Source organism: Anolis carolinensis, chromosome 1, assembly GCF_035594765.1.
Source record: "Anolis carolinensis isolate JA03-04 chromosome 1, rAnoCar3.1.pri, whole genome shotgun sequence".
NCBI lineage: Eukaryota > Metazoa > Chordata > Lepidosauria > Squamata > Dactyloidae > Anolis > Anolis carolinensis.
The window spans coordinates 217,539,522-217,562,184 of NC_085841.1; the positions used below are offsets into that span (position 1 = coordinate 217,539,522).

At 38.2% G+C, this 22,663-nt stretch overlaps 1 protein-coding gene across 7 annotated transcripts in view; it reads right to left on the bottom strand.

The window, feature by feature from the left end:
- Positions 1 to 22,663, bottom strand: part of slc4a10 (solute carrier family 4 member 10) — a 251,477-nt gene that overhangs the window by 10,408 nt on the left and 218,406 nt on the right. For 6 of the 7 annotated variants that reach the window (XM_016996740.2, XM_008118989.3, XM_008118986.3 and 3 more), the window contains 9 exons: positions 21,781 to 21,942; positions 19,395 to 19,508; positions 18,142 to 18,303; positions 12,682 to 12,933; positions 11,061 to 11,129; positions 8,761 to 8,934; positions 6,915 to 7,037; positions 2,645 to 2,712; positions 2,095 to 2,208 (listed from right to left, as the gene is read on the bottom strand). In XM_016996740.2, coding sequence (XP_016852229.2) covers positions 2,095 to 2,208; positions 2,645 to 2,712; positions 6,915 to 7,037; positions 8,761 to 8,934; positions 11,061 to 11,129; positions 12,682 to 12,933; positions 18,142 to 18,303; positions 19,395 to 19,508; positions 21,781 to 21,942 — 1,238 coding nt within the window. Of the gene's footprint in view, positions 1 to 885; positions 924 to 2,094; positions 2,209 to 2,644; positions 2,713 to 6,914; positions 7,038 to 8,760; positions 8,935 to 11,060; positions 11,130 to 12,681; positions 12,934 to 18,141; positions 18,304 to 19,394; positions 19,509 to 21,780; positions 21,943 to 22,663 lie in introns of all 7 variants that reach the window. The other variant, XM_016996739.2, reaches the window with a different exon arrangement.

Sequence of the window (22,663 nt, forward strand, 5' to 3'; positions counted from 1 at the left end):
TCGACTTATCGGGCCCTGTATACTGTAGATATAAAATGCATATTCAGGTTGAGTGTCCCTTGTATGAAATCTATAAAAGATTTGGATTTTGTTTGGATTTGAACATAGGGACATAATGAGATATCTTAGGTTGAAACACAAAATTAATTTATGTTTCATATATTAATATATAATTTATACACATAGCCTGACAGTACTTTTATATACAATATCTTAAATATTTTCGTTCATGAAACAAAGTTTGTGTACACTGAACCATTAGAAAACAAACATTTTGCTATCTTCTCAGTTCTGGATTGTGTAGTATTTCAGGTTTTGAAGTTCTGGATAAGAGCTCCTCAACCCGTATAAGTTTTATGGTGATGTTGTAAACCCATAACACTTGGACACCAATTTAATTGCCCCCACATGCAAACACACACACACTCCTGAACTGCAGGCGAGAACTGGGACTGTGTTTCTCGATCCTGAACTGATCATCTTGTTTATGCTGCTCGGGGAGAGGAAAAACACTGCAAAAGCAACATGCCATTTTGGGGGGACAAAATGTCAGGAGACAAGAAGTCCCTTTACTCAGGTCACTGAATTCAAATTAGTATGGCTAAAGCCTGCACATTTTCTCAGTACATTGGATATTTTAAATAAATTATTATAATTTAAATTTCGGGTGAATGACAACATTGGGTAGATGCGCATGCCTGTTTGCTGATCATGGAAGAACCAATGCACACATAACCAAACAGTACTCCCAATGTGTTTTTCATGCCATTCTTGTCAATTTTGTCTCCCCAGAATTTATACATAAAAAATATTTAAGTCAGCTAGGTTTTCCAAAAGACACCATTCAGTAGCAAACAAGGGAGAGGTCTGGGAGGAGAGTCTTACCTTTGGGAATCAGCTTCGAGAGAGATTAGGAAGGGGAGCTTAGGGTAGAAATGTGAATAGTAGAACAATTAAGTAGTAAATAATGTTAATTCAAAATGAAGGGCATCTGGGGGGAAACAACAGTTAAACACAATTGTATATAGACTTGATGAAAGATAATAAATATAGATGTGCCAAGAAAAGTAGGTGTCTCCCTTTATAGTTGCCATAAGATACAACTTGGCCTTATATGATGCAGCAGCCTGGTCATAGGAGAACTAAGATCCCTAGCATCCTGTACCTCCTTCTGCTCAGTACAAAATGCAGTGCCCAGATCTTCAGCGTTTCCTCCCCAGTCATCCTTGATGATCCAGACTCAAGCTACTTAGGAAATCCGACATCACTCTTAAATCAGAAGTGGGAAAACTGTGCCCTTCTAGATGTTGCTATATATCCCGTCTGATCATTGGAAACATGGTAAACTGATGAAAGCAGCAGCCCAACACTTGGAAAGCCATGGGTCTCAAACTTCTGCTTTAAGCAGAATTTCAGTCTACACTTATGAATGGAAATGTAGTCATTCATTTTATTATAAATGATACACCAGTTGCCTTTAGCTCGGACTTAATTGTCACCATTCTATGAATTTTCCCAAACTATTTCCAGAGGAACTAGAATGAGGAGAACTATTTTCAACCTTCTTCAGCTCCTTCCAGTTTACAGCACCACAAACAAAGGAAAGTCAAAGCAGCAGAAACTCTGAAAAGGACTCTTGCAACAAGATGGGACTGCACACCAAAACCATTATATTTTATTCCACACTTGTGCAGCATAACTCTTCCTCTACTGCCCACAATTCTTTCCCCTGCTATTTTCAGATCTAGCGTAGACATGGATGGAAGCCATGGAAGAGGGTTTCATACTGATGTATGTGAGCACACAAGATACCTTCACAGGCCTGACATTTCTAGAGGTTCTGCTGATGCATTCACTGACTCTATGCATTTGTGAGAAAAACAATTGTACTCACACTTCCCTTTGACAAAATGAGGCTGCTATGCTTTAATGCCATAAGTCTGAATCAGAATGGGTTGGACATATTGATATGTTCTTATAACCTTGCTTGAATACTAAACTTGAACTAGTGAACTGGCATTTTTATTTATCTTTTGCCTACTAAAAGCAGCTTTTATTAAATAATGTAGTATAAGCAGAAGAAAGTTTAAAAACCTTTTTGAAGGAAAGCTGGACTCCTTATCCTTGGTATTTTCTGTTATCAACATCGTCTTCCACACAGTTGTTTTTGACATCTCATCAGAAATATTTATTACAGATGGGTCATCTCTAGAATGAAATAAAAAGACCAAGAAATATAACCAATTAGGATTGACAACAAACATGGATTGAAATAATTGTCCAAAGATGTCAAGACCAAGGATTTCAATCGTCCCTTATTTTGTGTTAGAAAAACCATTTTGAACAAACTTTGTGTGTGGAACACACAGTTTTCTGTATGGTGAAGGGGAAACCATTGGAATTAATACAATCAATAGTTAGGCTAGAAAATGGATTTTTTCAAAGGTTGAGAGATACAAACACAACAACATTGTTTCAGTTATCTCCAGAGTCTGGAAACATTATCTTCTGGGAACCTGGAATGGCTGGAGTAGTATGAGACTGCCAAATCCCAAATACATTTCACGTTTTTAGCCATGACATACCAATGACCTGTGTGGCAGTCATTTGAATGTTGAAAAATCAGAGTCAATTTATTTTTTACCTGTAGGGCCCCTCAAGTGGTAACTGCACTGTGCCTTCCTCTTCCAATGCCAACATACTTTGCTCCTCCTCGAATAAAAGAAAAGAAAAGTGAGCACACCTGTTCTTGTTTACAGTTATTTCTATACTGGAAACAAACCATTTTTTAAAAAAAGGGCAACGTTCTTCCACTACCCTGTTCCCAAATTGTTCACTGTAGGATTTTAAACATATATAAACAGACAATATGCCATTCCATTTTTAGTGAAGTAGCAGGCATCCGGAGCCCTTGATGGCGCAGCGGGTTAAACTGCTGAGCTGCTGAACTTGCTGACCGAAAGGTTGGCGGTTCAAATCTGGGGAGCGAGGTGAGCTCCCGCTGTTAGCCTAGCTTCTGCCAACTTTTCATGCCAATAGGACTTTTACAAGTACTTTTTCATTCCTTCATTTTCACCACCTTCTTCAAAAGAGCTTAGATCACTATGCAACAGGACAATCAAAATAAGGGTATTGGTCCCCAATGAAATCTTCCTTCAGATCCCCAACTTCTAACATTATGGGGATTGAAACATGCAGAATTGTTCACACCCATTCCTGTTGTATATTTTCCTGCCCGTTTCCTCTGGATGTGTGAGTGATGAGCGAAAACTGCACAGAAATAGTCACAGCAGGAGAAAACAGTTGAAATTATTCTTCTTCACTTGCAAGGACAAAATGCTGAACTGAATGCATCCCTAATGTAGTCACAAACAAATAAATCCCAGTTCACTCACTGTATGCCATCTGCCTTTGAAAAATTATTAGAAAGGGGTTTTGGTTAATTTGAAAATTAATGACTTAAAACATTTAAAATATATTCAAATTCATGCAATGGAGGTCTTTCCATACCGTTGTATGGCATAGAACTACCAGTTTTCAGGTACCTAGGACAAATTGGACAAGCCTTTCTCACTGAAACAAGCTTTATTCCAGGCAACCACTGGCAGGTAATAATTATTGACATTATGATGAATTTGATATGTGTGAAATCAGGCCTTCAAAAATACCAGGCTCAATATAGACTTCCTAGCTAAATGTAGACATCCTTGAATTCAACAGGACAAGTTGTTCTTGACTTATTATGTCCAGCTGATGTCATTCAGTCTCACACTTATATTAACCTAAGGCACATCCAGACTTATTGAAAAATCCCAGATTGTGTTCCTGTTCTTTCTGATTTCATACTGGGTTAAAACAAACCAGGGGCCAACATGGTGTAGTGGTTTGAGCACTGGACTAGGACTCAGGAGACTAAGGTTCAGTTCCTCACTTGGCCATGGAAACCCACTTGGCGATGGTAGTCAAGTCACACACTCTCCACCCCTGAAAACCCAATGATAGCTTCTCCTTAGGGTTTCCGTAATTCAGAAATAACTTGAAAGCACACAACAAAAAAATAAACCAGCCTAGAAAGCATGCATAAACATCTCTGATCATGCTGAGAGCTGATCGAAAATATTCTGGGTAGAAAAAACATATGGCTCTACAAAATAAAATCAGTGGCCCCTTCCACATTATCCCTATATTCCAGGATCTGATCCTAGATTATCTGATTTAAACTGGATTATATGAGTCTCTACTGCCCAGGATAAGTAGATAATCTGGGATCAGATCCTGGGATATAGGGGCAGTGTGGAAGGGGCTAGAAAGAACAGGAATAAAATATGGGTCTTTCTGATCTTTTTAATCAGTCTGGATGGAACCTTAGACCAGTCTAATGCATTATGCTGAGATGGCTATTGTCAAAAGGTATGGGTAGAGTAGCTTCAATATAAATTAAGATAAAAGCATGAAGAAGATATTGCTTCTTGACTTGGTGTAACTGGGATTGTTCTGTATAAAGCATGCCACAGAATGATAATTTGGATCCAGTCAAATCAGCTTTTTAAAAATATCTTCTCGCCTCTGCTTCTATTTGTATGGAGAACTTGTTTGCTCTTTTTAAAGCAAGACTAATAATATCTTTTCAATTACATTCCAAGGATTTCCTATAATCATTTTCTTCCTAATTCATTTTTGTCATTTACAGGTTTTAAGAATATCATAAAATATTTAGCAATGTAATTTTTAAAAAATAATCCTCAAAAAGATAGAAATGAAAAACAAAACTAGATGGGAAAATAGGCATATTTCTAGTTTTGGTTTCTGTCACATTCAGGTCTAGAAGAATGGACACACAAATAATGCATGAGGAGAAAAACAGACTAAAAAGCCAAGGATTTTTGTGACAGACATGAAGGATGAAAAAGCCTTTGGATTGTGAGAGCATGCATCAGCAAGGGAGTCAACTCGGCATGGACATGGAAATCTATAACTGCAACAATTTCCTTGGAGAAAATGTAGATGGAAAATAGAAAGCAGGTAATAAATATGTGACCTCTATGAAAGAGCTTCGAAAAGAGCCTGGAAAACCAGCTCATGTGGTTGCTAACTATTCTGGCTAGGAAATGCTGGATCTGGAGTTTGCTAAAGCACTGCTTCTTAAACTGTGGGTCCCTTTAGCTCAATGTTGGAGTCCAGAAAAATCTGGAAACCATAAAAGGTTTCTAAAAATATTTACATTAATCTGTTACATAGTGCTTACAGTGGACTCTGCAGAAAATGTTTCAGCGGTACTTCAGAAAAAAAGAAAATCAGCCTGTTTAGCAAGCCTAGCAAATGCTGTTTTTTTAATCGTGCCAGAAGCCACTTAAGAACATACTGCAAGTTGCATCTGGTATGAGAGAATTGACCGTCTACAAAGGCATTGTCCAGGGGACATCCGGATGTGTTATTGGGAGGCTTCTCTCATGTCCCCACAAGCTACAGCTGACAGGCGGAAGCTCACCCCGTCTCGCAAATTCGAACTGGCAACTTTCAGGTCAGCAACCCAACCTTCAGGTCAGCAGTTCACAAGAGTTTTACCTCACAACCTCTGAGGATGCCTGCCATAGATGTGGGCGAAACATCAGGAGAGAATACTTCTGGTACATGGCCATACAGCCCGGAAAACATACAACAACCCTGTTTAACCCACTGCACCACCGCAGCTAATAAAATAAAAAATAAATGCTGATTTGTTATCAGTAAATGTTTGTTTTTATAGTGAATTTATATATTTGTATATACCCAGGATCACGTAAACAAACATTTCTCAGGCAAAAAAGGATTGGGAATTGAAAGGTTTAAGACTCCCTATGCTAAAGTAACCTTTTCTATGAGCAAGCGGTTACACCATAGTCGCCAGCATCTTCATGCCTCCAAGGAGAACTGAGTCTTTTATGGGTTAAATGCAAGGGTAATACTCCTATCACTTAAGCATGAGGCACATTTTAGTGGTAGCACTAAGACAGCAAGACAGCTTTATTTATGGACAGAAATGGGTTCCTATGCCATCATCTCCTTTACCAGAGAATCTGTGGTCATTTTACCCGTGTTGGCTAGGGTGTTTACATTGGCATGATTATTACATCAGTCAATAAGAACAGTGTCTCAAATCCAGACCTCTTTATCCCAAATGGAGATCAACATGCCATTCACCTGAAAATTTATCCAAAGTTTAGGGGTGTGATTCTTGTTAATTTATTTCTACAAGTAACTAACAAGAAATTTCAGCAAGTTGCTTCTTGCTGTGAAGAAGTCTTCAAAAACTGTATTTTTCCAAGACTGGGATTTCATCGGGACATATTTCTGAAGGGCTTTCTGCAAAGCCTTTTAAATCCAGAAAATACTATTTGTGTGCAAAAATAATTTCAGCTTGGAAAATGTTGTTTCCGACATAGCATACAATTTTCTGCACGAAACAACCATGTCCAACATTTTGCACAGAATATGCTCCCAACTACAGGGTCTTCTGCATAGGAAATAGCTGTGCAGAAAATAACATTTCTGTGTATTATTTTCAGCACAGAAAACATTTCTCTGTATTTTTTCAGCACAGAAAATACTGTTCCCTATACAGAAAAAAAATCTGTTTTGTCTACAACCACATGCAAATTTGTCAAAGAATAAACACCTAGCCTCAAAGGTTCTCTTCATTCCATGATTCTTTTCATCAGAATTTCTCAACACTTGAGAAATGTATTTTCCAACTATTTTTGAACATTGTTCCCACCCCTAAAAAAAGATGCAGATCACCCTCACCAGATTGGACATGCATCTAGATCTGCTACACAGATGTACAATTTCAAGAGGCAATCTCAGATTACACCTCAAGTGTTTTTATACCAAAAACCCCAGGTTATCAACTCTGCAAGGGAAAGAAAGAAACCTACCTCTTTTTCAGCATCTTCAAGTTTTTTCTTCTTGCTCTCTGGCATCAAATCATCTAGCCAGCTTAGTTCCCGTTTAGTGAAAAATAAGTCCATGAGTTTTCTGACAAACACCAGTGCCAAGACCTAGATGGAACAACCACAATACGTTAAATATTATCATCAGATGTACACATCTCAGAGACCTATTTCTGGAAATGCTTTGACAAATGTATGCCATTAATGTACTGCCACTGAAGATAAAATTAATAAAATAATGTTGTGACTGTATTTTGTACTTTTTAAAACTATTTCCTTCTATAATGAATTGGTTTTATATAATCTTTTAACTAACTTTTATTATAAAGTTGGATATTTATTATTTATTTACAGTATTTATATTCTGCCCTTCTCACCCCGAAGGGGACTCAGGGCGGATCACATTATATACATATAGGGCAAACATTCAATGCCCATATACACATAGAACCGAGACAGACACAGAGGCAATTTAACCTTCTCCTGAGGGGATGTTCGATTCTGGCCACAGGGGGGAAGCAGCTGCTTCATCATCCACTGTGATGGCACTTCCTCATTCCAATGTCGTAAATTAGTTACATTTGCCTCCCCACTTTATAAGTGGTACCTTAGTTCCTATTTGATAGATGCAACTATCTTTCGGGTTGCTAGGTCAGCAATGAGCAGGGCTATTTTTTTTAATTGACGGGTGCTCACCCTGCCACGGGCTGGCCTCGAACTCATGACCTCATGGTCAGAGTGATTTATTGCAGCAGGCTGCTCACCAGCCTGTGCCACAGCCTGGATATAAAGGCAGTTTACCAAAGGAAGGGAGGAAGGGAGGGATAGATAGATGTAAACAAAGAAGGAAGACATAGAGCAAGAGGGAGGGAAGGAGAGAGAGGGGGGAGGGCATATGTCTGTGTAAAACCAAGAGTTGTTGGAATATTTGCATATACATAAGGAGACATCTTGGAAATGGGAGCCAAGTCTAAACATAGAATTCATTTATGTTCCATAAATCTATATATATAAAAGAGTGATGGCATCACGGCGACCCACAAAACAACAAAACTACAGGCCCCCCAACCTCGAAATTTGACAACACAACCCATCATCCATGCCTCTAGGTTGATACAACAAAAAGAAAAGAAAAATAAAGTCCTAATTAGAGGGAGAGGAATAATTGCTTTTCTCCAATTGCTGCCAGTTAGAAGGCTAAGCTCCTCCAACTTGGTATCCTAGCAACCCAATAAAAAACAATAAAAAACAATAAAAATTAATACAATAAAATACTATAATAACAGAAAATAACTAAAAATAATACAAGAAAATAATAAAGTATAATAAATAAAAATATAACTTACAATAAAAGTAATAAAAATTGCAAATAACGTCAAATAAAAATTACACAACAATTTTTAACCAATACCACCACCACTTTGCCACAGCAATGCGTGGCCGGGCACAGCTAGTACCTTATAAATGTATTAGTAATATATAAATGTATAATTAAATGTATACACAATGTTTTTAATTATTTCTTTAATAATTAGAAGAGCAAACATTTCACAATCTCAACCACCCATGTGGACAATTTGGAATTTTGAAGCATTTTGGATTTCAGAATTTCAGATAAGCGATGCTCAACCTATACCTTCTTTTTCTCTGTGGCATTTAACTAAAAAATCTCACAGCAAACCATAAAAGAGAGATGGCACTTTTCCTATTTTCTGCCGTATGTTCATGTAAAGTTATCTAATAACAGGGTTCCCAGTCACCCACCCACTCAGTATTGTGTTGAGTAAGAATGAAACTGCAGTCTTTCAAGCTGGAGAAAGTAAACCCATACCATCATAGGGAACACAATGGCAGCTCTTGAAGCCTTGATAACCCACAGCAGAACTAGGCAGGACAGCTGGATTACTGTGAAGAGATGGACTTTTCTGAGTGGGACGTGCCTCAGGTAGATAAAGTCTGGCTGGTGTTTGGCAGGCATCCAGAATAACTTGATTCTATCAAAAAGCTGGACAAAGAGGGAAGGCATATCATTCATTTTTGAAGCATTGACATGGAGACAGAGTCACAGATCTAGAGCAGAGGCAATGAACTTCATGGCACCGATGGTCAAATGTGGAGTCAGCAAAACAGTATGTGTGCTCATCCATAAACCACACTTTGGAACAGAAAGAAAGCATACAGTAAAGACTCTTGTAATGCATACATTTGCAAGGAAAACTGATCAAGGTTGATGTGTTATTTATTGTATTATCTAATTGTATAGTTTTTTAAATCTTATTTTAATATCAGGTTTTATGTGGTTATGTAATGTACTTGTTTTTATGATTGAAAACCACCCTGAGTCCCTTCTGGGAGATAGGGCAGTATATAAATAAAGTTTTATTGTTGCTGCTGCTGCTGCTGTTGTTATTATTATTATTTTATTATGACACAGCAACAAGATAGATATGCTGGATTTCGTATCACAAAATCACAAGTCGAACACTTCCCAAGTGTCTAGGACTGTGTGATGTATTTTCAGATGATGCGTGCAGATCCCAGTAGGGTGGCCTTTTGCAGTTGGCGGATCGTGATTTTGTCAATGTCTATTGTTTCCAAATGCTGGCTGAGATCTATTATTATTATTATTATTATTATTATTATTATTATTATTATTACTACTATTATTATTAAAACCATCTCCATGCCCCCTGCTCCCCTGAGGAATTAGTTTTGATAGGGAACATACCAGACAGAGTACTGAGATTAGATCATGGAGGTGACAAGGGATCTACAACAGACCACAGAGGTGGGCTCTATGGATCACATCTGTATGTAGGATGCAGACCTCCCCCCCCCCCAAAAAAAAAAAAAATCAGGACAGGAATTATACAGCTTTCCAAATATTTTGGAACTGCAAGTCACAATCAGCCCTGGGAAGCATTGCCAAAGGTGAAGAGTGATAGAAAAGGCAATGCAAGATTGCATAATACCCACTGTTTAAAAAAACAAAAATACTCAGCACTTCAAAATGGTATTCAAAAGTCAAAGAGTGCCTATGCTCAAGGGCTATAATGGTCCACATCTCTTAGAAGGCTACAAATACCCATGGTTTCATTGTTCCAGTGCATATAAATTTTTAAACCAGGCAGCAGATACCATCAGACTACAAAGCCATTTAGAGAGGAGGATAAAGAGAGAGAACAAAATGATCTGTGTTTAATCCATCTGCACAAGTGATCTGCAGTTATGTTTCAGTTCTACATTAAAATAATTAAAAAATATGCCTACATTTTAAAGGGTAAATATAATACTTTAAAACAGGTAAGAATCACATAGCCCTACAAGTCCTAGCAGAACTAATCATGATAAACAGTGATGAGGAATGCTGGACATTATAGTCTAACAACAGAAAGCCACATGATTTTAACTATCAAGCTAAAAAATATCTTACAGGATTGTCAAGATTTTAGTCAAGTGTGCCCAAAGAAGCTCATTTACTATTTTATGTCAATACAGTAGAGTCTCACTTATCCAAGCTAAACGGGCCGGCAGAAGCTTGGATAAGCGAATATCTTGGATAATAAGGAGGGATTAAGGAAAAGCCTATTAAACATCAAATTAGGTTATGATTTTACAAATTAAGCACCAAAACATGTTATACAACAAATTTGACAGAAAAAGTAGTTCAATACACAGTAATGTTATGTTGTAATTACTGTATTTACGAATTTAGCACCAAAATATCACGATATATTGAAAACATGGACTACAAAAATGGCTTGGATAATCCAGAGGCTTGGATAAGCGAGGGTTGGATAAGTGAGACTCTATTCCTGAAAAATATACCACAAGTAATTATGTTGGTTATGTGTAAACACACACACACAACATTTTTCTTTGCATAAAACAGGTTTCCCAACACTTCAAGATGTTCCAAAAAGGGGAGAACGCTGCAGTTTTTCTCCTGCACCGAGGAGAAAAACACTAAAATCTCTGGTGCTGGCTACTGTAACCCATAGTATTATACTGAAACCTGCTCTTCCATAATTCAAATTTCTGTGAAAAAATTCTCTTAAAACTTCACAATGTAGAGTCACAAGAAACAATGAGGTGAAAAGGGCCATAAGAACCATGAGAAAGAAATATTACCTGAATTCCTTTTAGAGAAGAGGCACCCATATACAGAAATACACCATAAAGCACAGGCATGGGAATAAACTGCAAAGAAGAGGAGAGAAAAAACCAAATTGGGTCTCTGTTCATGGACAGACATAGTAAGCAGATACACATTTGGAAAAACACTAAGGAATGCATACGATGCATATAGGAAAATACAATAGGTTATAATAATCATTTCTTCATTCTGTATTTTGTCCATGCAAGTTTGAAGTGATGGTGTATGCATATATTAATATAGCTAGCTACTTTTATTTTCATTTTTGAATGTCTTAATTACATTTTAATTGTAATGTTTTAATATGGCAGCTTACTGATTTTTTAAAAAACAAAACCATCTGATTTTAACAATACTTTGTTTTAATTTAAACTGTAAAATATATTGGATCCCACAATGAGACACACCTGAAACGAACACATGGACAAATAATCCAGTTTTCTCAAACTGTGAGATTTATGTCCCTTTGCTAAACTTGGCTCAGCTTCAGGCCTCTCATGACATCAACCATGTTTCATTACAATTCCTCAAATTCAGGAACTATCATGGCCAACGGAAACTGTAATCCAAAGATTTTTTTCAAAATCTGTTTTCCAAATCCTGACTCTACAACAATATGGTCATATATGTGTGGGCCAATGCCACGTGCAGTCTACAGGCACCAGATGTTTTCCAAAGGTACTAGATCTTGTCTGATCACAGAAGCTAAGAAGCATCAACCATGGTTAGTACTTGGATGGATTTTTTAAATTGTGTCAGAAGTGAATTGAGAATATACTGCAAGTCCCTTGGATGGATGCCTACCAATGAATACCAGGTGCTGTAGGAAGAAAATTGCAAAATCTCCTCTGAATATTCCTTGTCCATGAAATTTGACAGAAATTTGACAAGCACATACACAAAGTTGACATCCTCCTTCAAAGGAAATGTCAGGAAACTAAGCTGTGCTCTCACTGTACTTTAAACTACCCCGTTCTTGTCCATGGCAAAAACACAAGTCCAATCTGTGTGAAAGTAGCCAAGTTAAAATAGGTTAGAGCTAAGCAACATCTCCCCTTTCTGCTCCTTTTCTTCAGTGCAGAACTGTGTGGCAAAGGAAATAAAATCATCCATATGCATGAACACAAAAGCCATGTGAATTTATATGGGTCATCTGCAGGATTTGTTCATCCCATCAAATGCTAGCAGGTTATATCTGGCAGGAGGATGCAGTCTACTGCATTTCTAGGATAGCTGAATTGGTCTATAAATGCTGAAAGAATAGAAGTGCCTTAACTAAAGTCAGACTATTAACCTTCCAGGCTAGTACTGTGAGCTCAAATGGGCAGCAATCACTCAGGATCTTACGCAAAGGATTTGCTGAGATTGTTTAGCTAAGTAACTAACTAAAATGTAGTGATTCCAAGCATTGCCCTGGGACCTGAGAAACAAACAAACACATGATCTAACATTGATCGAAATAAGATAGAACCTCAGTTGTGTAAGAAGAAAGGAAAATTTACTCATGACAAAAAAGGAACTTATGCTCACAATTGAAATGCTATATACCTAATAGACTCACTGACTATTCCCTTGGTTTCTGAACCATGGACCTACCTTAAGAATCCTGGTCAAAAAAACAGATGACCCCATGAGGATAAATATCATGAGCCCAGTAACCCGTTGTTCGCGTATGCCGAGAAATTTGGGCTGCTCCCCCGGAGCAGAACATTCTGACTCGAGCTTTAGGCTGTTTACGTGAGAAATGGAGAGGACAGTGGCGGCAACAAACCAGGGCAGGCCCATGAGAGAGCAGACGCCAAGCATGAGGGCCACCATCAGCAAGTCCAGGTGATAGCCACAGCCTTTCTGTAAGAAGAACAAAGGAGACACAGAGAGGAAAAATGTTATGAGGATACAAGTTGACTCTTGGCTTTGGCCTGGGTAAACATTTGAGCAGAGGCATCCCTAATGAACAGTTAAGTGTAACAATGTACAGTGGGAAGCACTATGAGCATTACACATCTGGTGTGTAATGCTCATAGTGCAAAGAATGGACACAAACAGACATCTGGTGTGTAATGCTTATAGTGCAAAGAATGCACTGGTTCAGTGTACTCCAGAGTGCAATGCATATTGGTACACAATCTACATCAAAGTATGATGTACATCACAAATCACATTGTGCACCGATGTGTATTAGCCACTTTGCTGGTTCTAGCAATAATGTAACAGTAACCCTCTACTGGAGATGGATATTACTCAACTGCTTAATTCTAATTGCCACAGTGTAATTACACAATAATGTAAGCTCCCAACAGGATTCTGGCCAATTATCATTATCCAATTCCTAGTGTAGTATATAAATTATAAAAACAAATAAAATAATAAACAAAAATCACTTTCAGGCTGTTTCTACATTGCCATGTAATGTAGTTTGAGTTGTGTTATATGGTCAGTGTAGATGCATATAATGCAGTTTGAACTCTTCTAAACTGCATAATATGACAAAAACCCGAAAGGAATATTCCAAGTATGGGAAAACAGTGGCCTTCCAGATGTTTTTGGAAAATAATTAATTGTCCTTGGCTATGCTGGTTGGGGCTGATGAGCTCTGGAGTCCAACAACATTAGTACTATATAATATTAATATTGTGCTATGCTAATAATATAATATATTGTATATACATATAATACTGATAATAATATTATAATCTAATACAATATACTACTAATAATAATACAATATAATATTAATTATATAATATATATTACATGTAATATTACTAATAATATTACAGTATAGTGGTATAGTATAATATAGTAATATATAATGCTAATATTGTGCTATGCTAATAATATAATATATGTTGCACCTCAGCACTGGATCACCTTGCTCTTAACCCACACTCCACCACAGCAGACTTGGTTTTTTTGGTTTATTGATAAAAAAAATAGCAAAATCTTAATAAACAGCAGTAAAGAAAGCAGTAATCCAATTGCAAAGGCAAACTGCAGAATACAATTCAAAGTCTTTGTAGAAAATAGTTCAAACTTCTTTCCCTGTTTCACCCGTTTTAACCATGCTTAAAAGCTAGGAAAGCATTCCTCTGACCTTGGGTTCCCACACGTTTATTAGCGATTCTCACAGAACGTCTGGGACAAACTCTTAACCTTAATCTTGTGTCTCTATCTAAGGAAAGCTCCTCTGACTCACTGCCAGAGCCACCTGGACTTTGTTGATGTTCAAAATCTTGTAAAAGGTCACCTTTATCACTAACTTCAGCTTCTCTGCCAGCCTGCAGCCTCTCTGACAATTCAGAGCCTTCAACATTGCCTTGGTCAACCTGCATAAACCCAACCCCCCCTTCATCATCAGACTGAACCACAACAATATATTGTATGTACATATAACTTGTAAGCTGCTTTGAGTCCCTTTCGGGGTAAGAAGAGTGGGATATAAATGTAGTGAGTAAATAAATAAACAACGCTGGGGGCTACAGGTTTCCTACCACTGTTGTATGCAGACCTGTCTAGTATATCGAATAATGTCTGCCCAGCAGCAGGCACTTCTGCCTTCTCAACTTTCTTAAAGCACCTTTGGTATGAAGAGATGGAAGTCTGCTTGTGTAGACTGGATGGAATCCTATCATATGGAGTTAAGATCTGACAATTTTAATAGCTTTTGTAGTCACTTGTTCATTTGCACTGTCACAGCCAAGGGTTAGTTATGAGAAATCAGAAATAAAGAATCTGAGGCAGGTTTCATATTCCTAAGAAAATGTGCAACCTATGTGCTTCTTTCGAACTTAAGTCTCCCTCAGTCTTCCAAAGTCAAAAGGGACAGAAGTTTCACAAGGGCAAAGATGCCATTTCGGCAGCAAGTGATATTGAGTTTGCCTCTCACTCAGGCAGAAGCCTGAGGAAACTGACATATGGGAGGGAAATGAAGTGTGTCAACAGGTGACGATGCTCCATCAGACCCCAGCAAAAAAAACAAAATGAAATACAAATGAATATGGATATGCAGTAAAGCAAGAGGGCAGCCAGGAAGACCATCTGACTCCCACATGCCATGGTTGAAAGGAAGAGAAAAGGCAGGAATCAAAACACCACACACACTGAAGTTTGGCAGAGACTCCCTACATCTGTCAAGTTAACCACATGCAACACCATGGATTGACACAAGGAGCCTGAGGGACAAAGAGGGCAGAAAGAAAAAACACGGGGGAAAAACATGGAGAGACCTCAAAAAACTACGGCTTGTGCGTAGAGAAGGCAGAAACTGTATTCATAAGGTGGTTTCGGTTTTCTGAAGAGAAGCAACTGGTGCACCCATTCATATCTTTTATTTTGTCAGAAATGTGCTGAACCTTGTTTTATTTTGCCATCTGCGGAATGGAAAAATACACTGAGCTAAATCCAGTCTTCTACTGGCAGTTACCATAGGACTTTCCCCCCCACAAATACTGTCCCTTTCCTTCCAGGCTTTCACACTATCCAAAAACAAGTTCTGTAGGGTTTCCCAGAATTTGGGGAGCACATGAGAGGGCTGCAGCAGAATGTGGGGGAAATCATTCACTCCCAGTTCTGCTGGAATCAGCTATCCCCATGGTATGACTCAAGGTGGATCTACACTGTCAAATAACTGCAGTTTGAACTGCATTATTGTTGTTGTTGTTGTTGTCAGTATAGACCCCTCGGTGGCGCATCATGTTAAACCACTAAACTGCTGAACTTGCTGGCCGGAAGGTCAGCAGTTCGAATCCATGGAGCCCCCACTGTTAGCCCCAGCTTCTGCCAATCTAGCAGTTCGAAAACATGCAAAATGTATCACTCTGGTGGGAAGATAATAGCGTTCCAAGCAGTCATGCCGGCCACATGACCTTGGAGGTGTCTACAGACAACACCGGCTCTTTGGCTTAGAAATGGATGAGCACCAATCCCCAGAGACACGAATAGACTTAACGACAGGGGAAAACCTACTTATAGACCCATATAATACAGTTCAAATTGCATTACATGACAGTTTTTCATTCTCCACAATAAGAGCGAGACTAATAAAGATTTAACATTTTCACGGTGGCATGTGCTGTCATGGGCATTCAATGCATTTCATGTATCAGATCAAACACTAGCTCTAGATTCTACACTGCAAACACCATTAAAATTAGCTGCTTGCTCTATTTGGTATGTCAAAATAATCTACAGGTAACCAGGTAGAAAAGCTTTTATGACTAGGAAAAATGTTCAACCAATTCATAAATGATGAATGAGAAAACTAAAATATACATACTCAGCAGAATTAAAAGAAAACTGGTACAAAATGTTTTACAGATGGTACCTAACACCAGAAATAATAGCCAAAATCAGTAAGGACAGAAATACAATAGAGTCTCACTTATCCAACGTAAACGGGCTGGCAGAACGTTGGATAAGCGAATATGTTGGATAATAAGGAGAGATTAAGGAAAAACCTATTAAACATCAAATTAGGTTATGATTTTACAAATTATGCACCAAAACATCATGTCATACAACAAATTTGACAGAAAAAGTAGTTCAATACACAGTAATGCTATGTAGTAATTACTGTATTTACGAATTCAGCACCAAAATATCATGATATATTGAAAACATTGACTACAAAAATGCGTTGGATAATCCAGAACGTTGGATAAGTGAGTGTTGGATAAGTGAGACTCTACTGTAATGGGAAATGTTGGAAATGCGGGAAACACAAGGGTGATTTTCTACACATGTGGTGGAAATGTAAGAAAGTAAAAATATTTTGGCGTGAGACACACAGAAAGATGGAAACAATTTTACAAAGGAAATTTGAGTTAAAACCAGAATACTTTTTGTTAGGGCTTACAGATTTTCATATGGATTTAAACACAAATGAGCTATTCATTTATTTAACAACCGCTGCTAGGATATGCCTAGCCGAATTGTGGAAATCTCAAGAAGTTCCCTCTATTGAAAATTGGATATTAAGAATCCTGGACATCAGAAATATTATACTCATTGGCACAAATGTTGGCACAGAATAGTCCAAACGGACAGCCGACAGATTGGAACAAATTAAGACTTTATATGAAAAACGAAAAAATAGAACTTTACTAAAGAGGAACATAAAACAACCCTCGGAGAGATAGACCACATAGTCCAATGTTGACACAGGAAAAGGGCTAAGAAAATATGAGCAGCAACTCAGGAATTCTGGAAGTATGACCAAAATTTTCTTTTTTATTGTATTTTTTTTTCTTTTTTCTTCAACACCATCATCCCCCCCCAGCTCCCTTCCCCGATCTTTTCTCCCCCCCCCCCCCCCCCCGCAGGACATGTTCTTATCTATCCATATTCTAACTTTCTCTTTCTATAAATTGTTCCACCACTTTTATTGTAACCTCAAAACCAAAATAAAAATTAATATCCAAAAAAAAAGAGAAGATGAATGAGAAAGGCCAGTTAGCACCGATATATTTAGGAAAACTGATAGCACTTTGAAGAAGTATTCCTCACTGTGCAATTCCCCTTGGTTGTGGTTTTCATATGACACAAAGTATTTACTCCGTTCTTCAACTGCCTTTGCATTTCCATTTGTCTGCATCCTTTGCTTCAATAAATACATGGGGTTTGTTCATAGACAGGCTTCCCTATTCTTGTTACCCAAAGGTCAGTGGTTCTTGGCATGTACCAAACTACTTGAATCCGAGACCTCTTTCACATTACACAGTTATAGTACTATATTCCACTTTAAGTGCACAGTTGCGTTCTTTGAAACCCTGAGAAAATAAGGTGGGGATTTTCAGACTGAAAATCGTAAATGCTCCTATCAAAACTGTTGATTTCAAGTTCTGCCAGGTTGGAACCACGAGAGTTAAAGTGGAATCCTGGATCTATAATTCTGCAGTGTGGAAGGGCCTCTCTCACACAAATACAAATAGCAAAAAATTGAGTGAAATGTGTAATTTTTATTTTTTGAAAGGTCTTTACATAGATAACCAGTATTTTTCAAAACATGTACCGATTGAGATTCTAGAACAATAATTCAAAAGATCAAAATAATCTTACCTTTAGTTTATGTTCTTTCCTATTTATGATAACTGCGGTAATCTGCTGGTCCATAAATATTAAAATAGTACAAAGAAGTGCTGGAATTACTGCCGCCAGCACTGTCCACCAAGGATTGGGACCCACAGGTGTAACGAACCAGCCACGGTCATCTCTGGTAGGCTAGAGGAGAAGAGCAAATTAAGGTCTATGAGACTGCATTTTTATGAAACATATGCAGAGGTTTTTCAGGATCAGAGCTCACCAAACATTCCTCCTCCACTTTTGAAAAGGAATACAAATAGAAATACACAACACAAATAACTAAAAACACTGCATATTCGTCTTACATAGCATTGTGCATATCAGAAGAATAATGCAGTGATAACATAACAAAGCCAGAGAACATCAGTGCAAATATCTAATCAATAAAACTGCAATCCTAATCATACTTGCAGGTAGCAAGAGCCATAGAAATGTATGTAAGGTAAAGGTAAAGGTTTCCCCTGACGTTAAGTCCAGTCATGTCTGGCTCTGGGGGTTGGTGCTCGTCTCCATTTCTAAGCCGAAGTGCCGGCGTTGTCCGTAGACACCTCCAAGGTCATGTGGCCGGCATGACTGCATGGAGCGCCGTTACCTTCCTGCCGAAGCGGTACCTATTGATCTACTCACATTGGCATGTTTTCGAACTGCTAGGTTGGCAGAAGCTGGAGCTGACAGCGAGTGCTCACTCCGCTCCCGGGATTTGAACCTGGGACCTTTCGGTCTGCAAATTCAGCAGCTCAGTGCTTTAACACACTTCGCCACCGGGGCTCCAGAAATGTATGTACGGTAATCAAAAATGCAAGTGGGGAATCTGTAGGACTCCTCAAAGTGTTTAGGTATTTGGTTTCCATGACCCCTGCCCATTGATTATTCTGGATATAAGGATGCAATTTGGAGTCAAAACCTCCCTGAAAACCACAAGTTCCCCATCCCGATGTCTACGATTATTACCCTAATAGCATTGCAAATGGAACTAATGTGGGAACAATTGGGAATAGAGCAAAAAAATAACTTTTGACCAAAGTTTTGCTCATTACACTTGTTATCTCAATCACTTATCATTTGATTTTTCTGAAACCTAGTCTAATTGTCAAGAAAAAAATTAAACTGGAGATACATTCAAATTCATATTTTAATACATTTCTGAAAGAAATACTTATGTTATTTACAACACAGTCACTGCGACAATTTTTAATTTTAGTGAAATTTAGAAAAATGCAAGGGATTACCTTGAATTCATTTGGAACCTGAAGCTTTGGTGATGGAATCCCAAGGGCATAGTCAACTAAGACCATGCACAGGATGGTAAGAAAGACGGCAAAGTCACTCACTACAGACCGCACCTGGAGAGACATTGAGATGATTGTCAGTGTCAGCAATGGCTGCTGAAAAAAATATGCTCTCCTACTGCAGGGAGAATTTTCATGTAGATCATTTTTCCACAGTTACAAGAAGCTATTACATCCCACCTCTGTGCTGCATTTGTCCCAACTCTAAAGATCCCAAGAAATCTCATGGAGCTCCATTTTGGAATAAAGGAAGGAACAAAGAGCTATTTTCCTGCACTTGGCCCTAAGTGGATCACATATAACCAATGAACATGAATATTGCTGTGCCCTACCAATAAAATAAAATTTAACTGAATTATGGCTGCAACAATTAACCTTTGCAATTATCCAGTGCACAGCTTTATAAGAATTTTCTGAAAACATGTTCTATTTTCCAATTTCAGCCAGATGAACTGCACTGTACTGCATGACCATAATGCTCAGTGGAAGAAAAGGGTTTGATTTGTTGGGACAGAGATGCCCACTGGTGATCTGTGATCCATAGAATTTGAAGCCCTGTATGACCTGTGCCACTCACACCTCAGGAAAGGCAGTGGACATTTTGCTTTGCTCTCTTGCAGGGTTGTAGCAACCTCTTATATCACAGAGAACTGCAACAGCCATTGCAATTGGAGTGTAATCCCACAGTACACTTCCTGGTGGGTCAAGAGAGTACAACACACTTCCCTGACCCTCAGAAACTACGTATTTCTGCTTTAAGACATGTTAGTAGTCTTTGTGAACCAAGTGAGCACTGGTTCAAAGTACAAAGATGGATTTTGAGTTTAGATATCAGGTATAAAAACATCTTAGGTCACTCTTGTTAACTGAAATAGGCATCCCATTGGAGTTTTACATACACTAAATTCCCTTAGGTAAAGGTAAAGGTTTTCTCTTAATATTAGGTCAAGGTCAAGGTAAAAGTTTTCCCCTGACGTTAAGTCCAGTCATGTCTGACTCTGGGGGTTGGTGCTCATGTCCATTTCTAAGCCGGAGAGCTGGCATTATCCGTAGACACCTCCAAGGTCATGTGGCCGGCATGACTGCATGGAGTGCCGTTACCTTCCCACCGGAGCAGTACTTATTGATCTACTCACATTGGCATGTTTTCGAATTGCTAGATTGGCAGAAGCTGGGGCTAACAGTGGGAGCTCACCCAGCTCCCCATATTTGAACTGCCGACCTTTCGGTCAGCTATTTCAGCAGCTCAGTGGTTTAACCTACCGTGTCACCAGGGGCTCCTAAATTCCCTTACACCTCTGCTTTTATTTTATTTTTTGGCCATGGAGTACCAGCCACATTCAGTGAAGTTCCAAAACTGTAACTACAGTATAATCTCACTTATCCAAGCCTCGCTTATCCAAGTTTCTGGATTATCCAAGCCTTTTTTGTAGTCAATGTTTTCAATATATCGTGATATTTTGGTGCTAAATTCGTAAATACAGTAATTACAACATAACATTACTGCGTATTGAACTGCTTTTTCTGTCAAATTTGTTGTAAAACATGATGTTTTGGTGCTTAATTTGTAAAATCATAACCTAATTTGATGTGTAATAGGCTTTTCCTTAATCCCTCCTTATTATCCAAGATATTCGCTTACCAAGGTTCTGCCGGCCCGTTTAGCTTGGATAAATGAGACTCTATTGTACTGAATATGTAGGTGCACACTTTCAAATGGTACATAGCTGCCTTTAATGTAGTACCCGGTGCACCAAGATTGTGGATTTCACAATGGGACAATACGCAAGGCCATTCAGAGATACACAAATGACTGCACAATGTTCCACAAAAGAGTTGTATAGCACAAACAGCACTCAACTAGGACAATGCAGGTTTATACTATGCAAGCTTAAGATTGAAGAACTCTGTCTCTCTGTGGAGCAGACTATTACAGTCTGTTGGTCATATTTACATTCCAGATTGAACTGCAATGACTTTGCTTAATGTGTTTTGCTCTAAATGATCACATCTTCCAGTTTCAACAAAGAGGCAGAATAAAATAAAAGTACTGGTACTTTCTCTCCTCCCCATTCTCCTATACTAACATATTACTAGCAGTAAACATATAAAGAAATGCCATAAAACATTACAAATGAGAGTTGATTAATGCTAATGGCATCAATTGGTCATGGATATCTGGTAGTAAACACATAAGGAAGTGCTATAAAACGTTATAATTGGAAACTGATTGATGCTAATAGCATCACTGACATCCATAGAGACAGAACTGCAGCCTGTGTTTGCAACAAAGTGAATATTGTTTCGTTTTCAAAAGACACATTACCTTGGTTGGGAAGTATCGGCTGGTCTTGAACTGCTTCAGTGTGGATGAGAGAGTAACTGTAGAAAAGAATAAGATGACTGACCAGAAGAGAACATCTGGGACGTAAGGACCATGATGTCCACAGGCTCGTCCTACAAATGTCCCTTGCCAAAGTTCACATTCCTAACATGGAAAGTAAAGGCACGTTTTATGTTTTTGTAGCTCACCAAAAAGAAACAGAAGATTGAATTGTATTCCATTACCACTCCTGACTTGACTGACTTCCATTTAAACTACCCTATATCCATGAGATTGATATCCACAGTTTCATTTATCCGTGTCCAACAAACTATGTCTTCTCCAGGCATTTTCTACGTCCTCCAGTGTGACTCGGTGGTATTCTGAGGCCATAAACAAAGCTCAACACGATTCATTATTATCCACCGTTTTTGTGTATCCATGTGAAGTCTGAGAATGTATCCCATGTAAATAAGGGAACTATACTGGAATCCTGATCTCAAGACCACACTTAAAAAAAACATACAGTAGAGTCTCACTTATCCAACACTCGTTTATCCAACGTTCTGGATTATCCAACGCATTTTTGTAGTCAATGTTTTCAATATATCGTGATATTTTGGTGCTAAATTCATAACTACAGTAATTACTACATAGCATTACTGCGTATTGAACTACTTTTTCTGCCAAATTTGTTGTCTAACATGATGTTTTGGTGCTTCATTTGTACAATCATAACCTAATCTGATGTTTAATAGGCTTATCCTTAATGCCTCCTTATTATCTAACATATTTGCTTATCCAACATTCTGCTGGCCCGTTTATGTTGGATAAGTGAGACTCTACTGTATGTGTAAAATTTGTTAAGGTGTACACTGAAATAAAG